At 45.7% G+C, this 9787-nt stretch overlaps 1 protein-coding gene and 1 pseudogene across 1 annotated transcript in view; one reads left to right on the forward strand and one right to left on the reverse strand.

Moving 5' to 3' along the window:
* Vdac1 (voltage dependent anion channel 1) overlaps positions 1-1679 on the forward strand; it is a 29788-nt gene extending 28109 nt beyond the window's left edge. Inside the window, exon 9 of the mRNA XM_040748608.1 lies at positions 642-1679. Within this exon, the coding sequence (XP_040604542.1) occupies positions 642-733 (92 nt within the window). The 3' untranslated portion in view covers positions 734-1679. The remainder of the gene's footprint in view (positions 1-641) is intronic.
* A 6221-nt stretch (positions 1680-7900) lies between these two features.
* LOC110340430 lies at positions 7901-8894 on the reverse strand (annotated as a pseudogene).
* Positions 8895-9787: the final 893 nt, after the last annotated feature.

Here is a 9787-nt window from a genome sequence, read left to right on the forward strand (position 1 = left end):
CAACTCTGATTATTTTCTCCCATCCTTTTCCTGGGGTGTGACACTTGTTATTTCCAGGTGGTTGTCAAATTTAGCCTGTCAGTCTCCCTCACCATGGAAAGACCTGGTGGTTAGCATCTCTACTCTGCATAGTTGTAGCAGCCACTATGTGTGTGAGGGCTCCAGGAGCTAATCCCACTATTGAGCCCTTGAAGGCTGGTGATGTGATCTAAAATTATGAGCAAGTCCCAGGAAAAGGAGTTTATTGTTTGTGTGTGTGAGTATGGATGCATGCACGTTACGAAGATGAATGTTCAAGCCTGATACAGGACAGGGTTTCCCTCCAAGGCGTAATGCTCAAGCAGCTTACCGCATGGGACCAGACGTCAAATGCTCGTTGCAGTTGGGGGAAGATGAGGAGTAAAGGAAAGTGGATGTCCCAGCAGGGTTTCTGCTCTGGGTACCAGTGATGCTGTTGCATGTGTTCATCTGTGGATGCCGGCAAGCCAGGGTATATTACCGAATGTATCCTGAAAGGTCACCTCGGTTGGCCGTTTGGTATTAACCTCTCTTCTCTTTCCTTTGTCTCTTCCTCTTCTCCTCCTCCTTCCTCCAATGGTCCCTCCTTCCCTCCCACCCCTGTCTCTCTCGTCCTCCTGCAGGTATCAAACTGACGCTGTCGGCTCTGCTGGACGGCAAGAATGTCAATGCGGGTGGCCACAAGCTTGGTCTAGGACTGGAATTTCAAGCATAAGTGAATATTGTACAATCGTTAATTTTAAACTATTTTGCAGTATAGCTACCTTCAGAATTTAGTGTACCTTTTAATGTTGTACGTTGGGGATTCGAGAATCGATAAAAATACCACGGTAGATGTCCAGGCTAAGGATGACCCGGCTTTAAGGTGTTTACCATTTCAGAGGTACAGCAGAAATCCCATTCCTAAAAGGGTCCTTTTAACTGTAGATGTGGATTGGGGAGGGGCTGCTCCAGAGATGTCAGGCTGCAAGCGGAAGCTGGGAATGTGCGGGCCCTCTGTAAATCTGTATCGAGTCCACAGATGAAATTGTGACTTTCTGAGCATTGAATCTTGGTGTCCTAATCCTAACTGCTGAGAAGCATGTACACACCTGTGTGAAAGGGACTTTTTAAGACAGATCTCCATGCCCTGTTCCCATCCTAGCCCATCAGTTTCCTGTTTTACACCAAAAGTACTATTAGCTATTTCTTTTGTGCCATTTTAGGGTGGAGAAGGTGGGAATAATGGAGCCAGTTATTCAGGACTTACTTTTTCCTTGTGGTTGGTGTGGTTTCTCTCTCTCTCTCTCTCTCTCTCTCTCTCTCTCTCTCCCTCCCTCTCTCTCTCTCCCTCCCTCTCTCTCCCTCCCTCCCTCTCTCTCTCCCTCCCTCCCTCCCTCCCTCCCTCCCTCCCTCCCTCCCTCTCCCTCTCCCCTTTCCCATTACACCAGAGAATGAAACAGCTTCCAGGTCTCCAGCTTTCAGCTGGGCAAGTGATGTTGGTCACGCCGTGACAACTCTAGGAATCTCACGTGACCTCCCTTATAGCCTCACCACTCTATTTTTAGCAGTTTAATGGGTATATTCTAGAGTCTTCCATTTTGTGTGGAATTAGCTCCTCCCCTTCAAATGCTGTAATTAACATCACTTAAAATAAAACTTGAATAAAATATTGAAACCTCCTCCTTGTTGCTTTTGTTAAGAAAACATGAATGGTCGGGAATTTCTTTAGTTTTGTGCTTTACTTCTTTGTATTATAACAAATGACCACTCACCTGACAAGAACACTGGAGAGACGCCTCAGGGGTTAAGAGTGCTTCTTGTTCCTGTAGGGGACCCCAGCCTGGGTTTTGGGTGTCTGAATCCCTCTTTTGGTCTCCTTAGGTACCCACACACATGTGACACACACATAAATAAAAATAAATCTTAAAATTATGGTTGGGTGTGGTGACACGTCCTAGCACCTTGGAGACTGGGGCAAAAAGATACACAGTGAGACTGTTAGACCTGAGAATTTCGAGAAAAGACCAAATTCCTGATTATTCTGTTAAAGCTATATTTTGGGGTGCACCCATGACTGACCAGCCGGCTGCCTAACCCTAAGTCAGGTCTTGAGAGAGCAGCCTCTGCTGGCCTCTGCAGGTCCTTTTTACAGAGTGGTAAGGTATTCATGGGGATGAGAGAGTCAGCTGTTATACATTGCCAGAAAGATCCAATGAAAGGGAAGGAGCAGGGGTAAATCTATTTGTCCTGAGAATGAGGCTTCTCTGTGTAACAGCCCTGGCTGTCCTGGAACTCACTCTGTAGACTGGTTAGCCAAGTGCTTCGATTAACCATTGTCGGCTTTAGGAATTTATTCTTAACTGCAAACAGAACCTTTAACCTGGTGGGTATATTGTTCCTGTTTTTGTCTCCCATCAACTTTCAAGGTATATTGTTCCTGTTTGGGTGTCAAAAGAAAGGTTGAGGCAGTGGGTTCAAGATCTAACTCTAATGCACAAACTGACTTAGTGGAGTCCATTCTATATGGAGAGATACCTTGTTCAGCCTAGACACAGGGGTGTGGGGGTGGAGAGGTGCTTTGGTCCTGCCTCAATGAGATGATGGGACAGACTTAGGAGACTTCCTAGGGGAGGCCTTACTGTCTCCATGGAGCAAATGGAAGGAGAGGAGGGAGGGGGAACTGGGATTGGAATGTAAAAAATAAATTAATAAAAAATGTAAAAAATAAAAGGTCAAAGGGTTCAGGAGGCTCCACCCCTCACTGGTTGGTGTTGGGTGGGTGAGAGTCAGTGTTTTGGGGGGGTGTGCTCTTCTCGTCCATGCTTATTATGTGTATGTGTGAAGCTGCATGAGTTTATGTGCGCCAAGCGTATGCAAGCCGCCTCAGGAGGTGAGAGGGTGTTGGATCTAAATGAAACTGTGGTCACAGGCAGTCTGGTTAGGGTGCTGAAAACTGGACCGCAGTCCTCTGCAAGAGCATCAAGCACTGCTGAACCATCTCTAGGCTTTTTTTTTTTTTCCAGACAGGGTTTCTCTGTATTGTTTTGGAAGCTGTCCTGGAACTCTCTTTGTAGACCAGGCTGGCCTCGAACTCACAGAGATCCTCCTGCCTCTGCCTCCCGAGTGCTGGGACTAAAGGCGTGCGCCACCAACGCCCGGCTCATCTCTAAGCTTTTAAATAATAACTTTTTTAAAAATATAAAAGATCATTGATGCCGGGTGTTGGTGGCGCACACCTTTAATCCCAGCACTTGGGAGGCAGAGGCAGGCGGATCTCTGTGAGTTCGAGGCCAGCCTGGTCTACAAGAGCTAGTTCCAGGACAGCCTCCAAAGCCATAGAGAAACCCTGTCTCGAAAAACCAAAAAAAAAAAAAAAAAGATCATTGATAGCACTCTTGTATGAAATAGAAGTCTGGGAAGGTGTGTCTCGTGTGGTGATATCTTGCTTGTACAAATAAAGCCTGCCTGAGGGTCAGAGTATGGAGTTTGCCACTAGCTAACCATAGAGGTCTGGAGGTCTGTACAGACAGACTGGAAGTGAGGTAGCTGGGTGGAAACAGGATATAAGCTGGGAGAAACAGGAACTTGCTCTCTTGGCTGCTAAGGAGGTAAGGTATGTGGGTGGTTTGCTCCTTTTCTCTCAGCATTTCCCTCTGTGTCTGACTCCAGGTTTTTGCTACTTAGACCAATTAAGAACGGCGTTCACAGCCTGGCTTCTTGTCTCAGGTTTGAGTGAGAATGTCTCCATAGGCTCTGGCATTTGAGTACTTGGTCCCCAGTTGGTGCTGTTTGGGGATGCTTAGGAGGTGTGGCCTTGCCGGAGGAAGTATGTCACTGGTGGGTGGGCTTTTTGGTTTCCTAGTTGGTACTTTATGATTCATGCTTGTGGTTTGATATACCAACTTTCAGTTTGCCATTGCTGGTGCCATGCCTGTCTGCTACCACACTTCCTGGCCTTGTTAGTGATAGATTCTTATCTCTCTGGTACTGTAAGCCCAAATAAACTCTCCATAAATTGCCTTGGTCATGATGTCTTGTCACAGCAATAATAGGAAAGTAAATACAATTTGGCTGTACTCTCATTACAGCAAGAGGCTTTGTGTCCTCTTCTGAGTCTACATGGTTGTGGTAGAATCCAGTTCATTGTTGTAGAATTGAAGTCCCTTTGCTGGCTTGTTGACTGAAGGCCACGTAGTGCCTGGAGAGCACTAGCATTCCTTACATTGTCCTTCCATCCCCAGTGTTAGGGACAGCAAGACTCTTCATCTTATCCTTACTATGCTTCTCTTTATTTCTCCAGGAACTGCTGTCCCTTTTACTGGCTCCCCCATTAGGCTAGTCCTCCCTTATATAAGGTTAATGGCCATGCAGTGTAACCATCATTAACAGGCTTTCTGATGGGTGGTGGCGCATTCCTTTAACCCCAGGCAGAGGCATGCTCATCTCTGTGAGTTCGAAACCAGCCTGGTCTACAAGAGCTAGTTCCAGGACAGCCTCCAAAGCCACAGAGCAACCCTGTCTCGAAAAAACAAAACAAAACAAAAAAAAATCAGGCTTTCACTTGTGGGCTATAGGATGTGGTGTGGTCACTTTGGAGTTTACACTTACATTCTTTTTGTTTGTTTATTGGAAACAGGGTCTGTATAGTTCTGGCTGTCCTAGAACTCGATCTGTAGACCAGGCTGGCTTCGAACTCACAGATCCACCTAAAGGTGTGCACCACCACTACCCAGCTGCAGCTGTTTCTTTTAAATGCGTAGAATCTGTCCAGAGAACCGAGCGTTGGTGGCGCACGCCTTTAATCCCAGCACTTGGGAGGCAGAGGCAGGCGGATCTCTGTGAGTTTGAGGCCAGCCTGGTCTACAAGAGTTAGTTCCAGGACAGCCTCCAAAGCCACAGAGAAACCCTGTCTCGAAAAACCAAAAAAAAAAAAAAAGAATCTGTCCAGAGATTTTGATATGAATGAAGTGGTTTCTGGGTTCATGTAGTCAAGGGTCAGGCATAGTTTTAATGTGGGCAGTGGTGGCAGATGGATGTCTGTGAGTTAGAAGCAAATTCCAGGACAGCCAGGGCTGCTACACAGAGACCCTGTCTTAGGAGAAAAAAAAAAAAAAAAGATGCTGTGAAATGTACAAAAGGCCCCCTGAGTATGAGGGGGATTTAATTCACCAGTTACCCTCTGAATGTCTGCCTGCAGTATGCCGCGTGTTGAATGGAAGACCACTGCAAAATGCCTTGAGTTCATAATATCTCATTAACTAAAAGAATTTAGATGGGGCTGGGTGGCTCAGCCGTTAGAGCACTGGTTGTTCTTGCAGAGACCCTGGTATTGGTTCCCAGCACCCACGCATATGGAGTTACCAACTGTCTGTAACTCAAGTTCTAGAGGATCTCATGCCGTCTTTTAGTGTCTCTTAAATCTCAAACCCTGGACAAATGGCCGAGGTGCCTGTTTAACAAATCAAAGCAGACCTGGCCAGGTTCTCCCAGTATCCCTCAGTCCTGTTACAGGGCATGGCTGGTCCAGCCTTCCTTCCACCAACCCCCATGACTCTCCAGCCCGGGGCCGGGCGGCCCCTTCTGCAGAGGCTCTTTCCTACATAATCCAGCCATTTTCATTACCTGACCATTTTGTACCTTTGCCCTCTTAACGGCTGCACCTGCTTCCCCTCTCTCCCTTCTACTTTCCCCTCCCCCTCTCCTCACATGGCCCAGCTCACCTGGTCATGTGCACTCTGGACTCTCCCAATGTGCCTGCCTCTGACTGTGCTCTTCTAGATACAATACACCTCCTCCAGTACACCCAGGAGCAGTCAAGTCCTTCTTTTCAGTTCTTCCTTTCATCCAGTCTTAGATGACACTCTGCTCACATGCATACTCCCGTAAGACAATACACAAACTGAAAAATCTGAAGCTGGGCAGTGGCGGCTCACACCTTTAATCCCAGCACTAACGAGGCAGAGGCAGGCGGATCACTGAGTTTGAGGCTAGCCTGGTCTACAGAGCAAGTTCCAGGACAGCCAGGGCTACACAGAGAAACTCTCATGAAGAGAACCAAAACAAAACAACAAAAAATGAATTCAGCTGGTGTGTCACTGAGGACAAGAACACAGTAGATTAGGGAGGACAACAGAGGGTTTCACAGAAGTTGATCAGTTGAAAACTATCTCCAAACAGGCAGAAGGAAGGATGGAGATTCTTCTCCGAACAGTGGTATTTTCTGGACCAGCAGGAAGCAAAGCCCGGGGACTTTGGAGGACCGCACCTTTGCATGCTGACCTGGAATGTTTGGGTACCATTCCATGTACGCGGGCTGTGGCAGACTGAAATGAGATGAAAGACATCTTAGTTTTCTTAACACAGAGTCTGTGTTTCTGAGCTGTCCTGGAGCCAAATCCATCAGATTTGGGAGAACACAGGCCCTTCTCTACCCTGTAGAGTCAGCCCAGCTCTCTGGGGAGGAAATTGAAAAGACGGCAGTGAACCTGTGGGCATGATAAATGGCAGCTTTATGCTACACAGATTTCCCTGAAAATTAATGAAATGGAATGTATATGAATTGAAACCTACAACTGTTTATTTAGGAAGCAGTCACACAACATACTCTCAGACACAAACGATATACCAAGGCCCTAGGCAAACTTTCTAAATTTACATTTTCACATACTGATGGTTTTGTTTCTACAAAATATAAAAAGTGATAGTATATTTTTGGAAAATTTGAGGCGATTATCAATGGCAGGGTTTCAGTCTGACTTCTGGCCAATTTTCTTGCTTTTCTTTCACAACACTATCATCCTGTTAAATTCTACCCATTCTTACAGTGTCCCTCACAAGAAAGCAAGTCCTGCAAAGGCCAGCTTTGTTTGCTTTGTTCATCGATGCACCCTTAAGTATGGAGGAGTGTTAAATAGTTGATGAAATGCTAAAAGGTAAATCAGGATAGTGACCCATGCCTGTAATTCCAGCACCTGGCGGGTGGAGGTGCAGGAGTTCAAGGTCATCCTTGGATACAAAGAGATTTCAAGGCCATTCTGGGCTACATGAAATCTTGTTTCAAAAGGCACTGGGGAAATTATTCAGCATTTAAGAGCATTTGTTGATCTTCAGAGGACCAGAGTTCTTAGCTTCTACATGGGGTAGCCACAATCATGGCTCACTCCAGCTCTAACTCCAAACCAGGGGGTGTGATGTCCTCTTCTGGCATCAGAAGGCACCTGTGTGCACACATAATTTTAACATTCGTTTTTGCTGGGTGTGGCAGGGCATGCCTTTAACACATTGTATACTGCATGGAAATCTCTAAGACATATTCCAGGGATGGCACATTTTTGCAAGTTATTTAAATCATAATTACAGATCATAATGCACTTTAAGTGTTGGTTTTTCTTTTTCTTTTCTTTCTTTTTTTGTGTGGCTCTTTTCAGTTTATTGCATGAAAGAGTTACACTAGTCCAAGTTAAAAATGGACCCCAAGGAGGGTCTAGGCCCTGCCCTGGATGAAATGACAGACTATGGACACCCCCATGGAGGGCCTCACCCTCCCTGGGGAAATGAGGGGATATTGGGGGAGTTGGGGGAAGGGCACGGGAGGAGGGGAGGGAAAGGGAGAGGGACCTGGAACTGACTTGTGAAGCAACCTTGTTTCTAATCTAAATTTAAACTGAAAAAAATGTAAAAAAAAAAAATGGACCCCAAATGGTTACATTATACAACCTGCGATGTTTTTTGTTTTTTGTTTTTTTGTTTTTGGTTTTACGAGACAGGGTTTCTCTGTATTGTTTTGGAGGCTGTCGGTCCAGCCCGGCCTCAAACTCACAGAGATCCGCCTGCCTCTGCCTCCCCAGTGCTGGGATTAAAGGCGTGTGGTGCTCCACCACCGCCCAGCTACCTATGAGGTTTTTAAACTTGTGACAAGAGACAGGAGGGAAATTCTACTCATTGCAAGGAAATCCTCACTTAAGCTTCAGAGAGTCACAAGCACTTAAAACCCATGAGCCTTCAGCTGGTCGTCCTTAGCTAGTCCAGTCTCTATCAGGAACTGGCAGCTGGTCACCCTGTAGCTGAAACACTTCTCCATATTCTGGATGCTCAATTACAGTACCATTGCAGGCAAATTTCTTTTTAAACACCTTCACTAGTTTCTTTTTACCGTAATCATCAGTGATCCCTTGGACAGTGGTAAGGGTCTTCCTGCTGTTTCTCTGTTGAATTCTTATATGGGTATAATCCTCAGTGCCAGCAGGAAGCAGGTCATCACCCCTACTTGTATCAGCAAAGGGGTCGAAGGAGTGGAGGTTCTGGATAGCGGACGTACGATATGAATCCTTTTCCTAGGTGGAAACAGCCTTCGGAAGGTGGGGGTGGGGGGGGTTGGCGGGGTGGGGGGTGGAGGCAGGCAGGCGGGAAGGAACTTTGAGAAGTGAGGGGGCTCGAGGGTCGAGGGGGAGGCAGCGGCTCAGTGATTGCGGTCCTGTTGGTTTTTCAATAATTATATTTTTATTTACAAAAGCAACTAATTAAACTAAATCAAAGTTCCTAGTACTTTTTTTTTGACGTATGATACTGTATAAAACATTTTCCTCTATGAAGAGGAACCAAACAAAGTTTACATAGGTATCTAGATTCTCTCCCTTTTCTCACTCCTTTTTCCGTGGGTGGCATAAACTCTGCAGGCTTTCGTAGGAAATTTTTTCTTTCCACTTGGCTGGAATACATGTAGGTTCATGTTGCTTCCTATCATCTGACAACCCTCTGGGTGGATCGATACTACGTGCTTTCCTTGCACCCCCAGGGGAAGGCCTGGACAGATTGGTCTCTGGTTCCAGAGAACCTTCATTGGCATCTGTTACCCAGTCTCTCTCCACAGGTAGCAGAAACTCTCCAAACTTCATTTTTGCTTGTGTATTAAGGACATTGTACTGTCTAAATAAATTGAAAAGTCCATGGTTTGTAAGTTACAGCACTACTTTTTGTCCATTTCATTGCTTTCCTTAAAACGGAACAGGAAAAAGATTTGATCTGAACGGTCAATGCCTTGCCTGTGGGCATTGCCTTCCATGATGCAGGCAGGTTTTTACAATATTCTCTCTTAATTTTCTACTTTTTTCCTGTTGTCAGACAGAAGTGTAATAGATCATTGATATCATTCAGACAACCCACTTGTCTTTTTTTTTTTTTTTTTTTGGTTTTTTCGAGACAGGGTTTCTCTGTGGCTTTGGAGGCTGTCCTGGAACTCACTTTGTAGACCAGGCTGGCCTCGAACTCAACAGAGATCCACCCGCCTCTGCCTCCCAAGTGCTGGGATTAAAGGCATGCGCCACCAACGCCCGGCTCCCACTTGTCTTTTTGTGCAGAGAAGAATAGCGCCTTTTCTGGAAAATATTGTGTCATCTTTCTTCATTCTTGATGTTTTCATTTTCAAATTTGGTGGTAAACCTCTACTCTCCCTAACAGTCCCACAGACTCTAGTTTTGTTCTGTAGCAGCAACTCAACAGTAGATGTAGCATTGTAATAATTATCCTGGTAAATATGGTGCCTTGTGTCAAGATAGGGGCCAAGGACTGAAAGAATAGTTTCTTGCAATTTCTTTCCTTCAGCGATGCATATCTCCATATTGCAGATATAGCCAGTGTCACTCTTACACACTATCTGAAAAAGTAAACGGTATTTTGTTATTTTCACTGGGTTGTATGTGGGAAATTTTAAACATCCTCTCCATGGAATCATTCCCTCATCCAAAGACAACTGTTGCTTTAGTGCGCATATTGTTGAAATTTATGCAGG

The sequence above is a fragment of the Mesocricetus auratus genome, unplaced genomic scaffold (genome assembly GCF_017639785.1).
Source record: "Mesocricetus auratus isolate SY011 unplaced genomic scaffold, BCM_Maur_2.0 Super-Scaffold_100007, whole genome shotgun sequence".
In the NCBI taxonomy this organism is placed as follows: domain Eukaryota; kingdom Metazoa; phylum Chordata; class Mammalia; order Rodentia; family Cricetidae; genus Mesocricetus; species Mesocricetus auratus.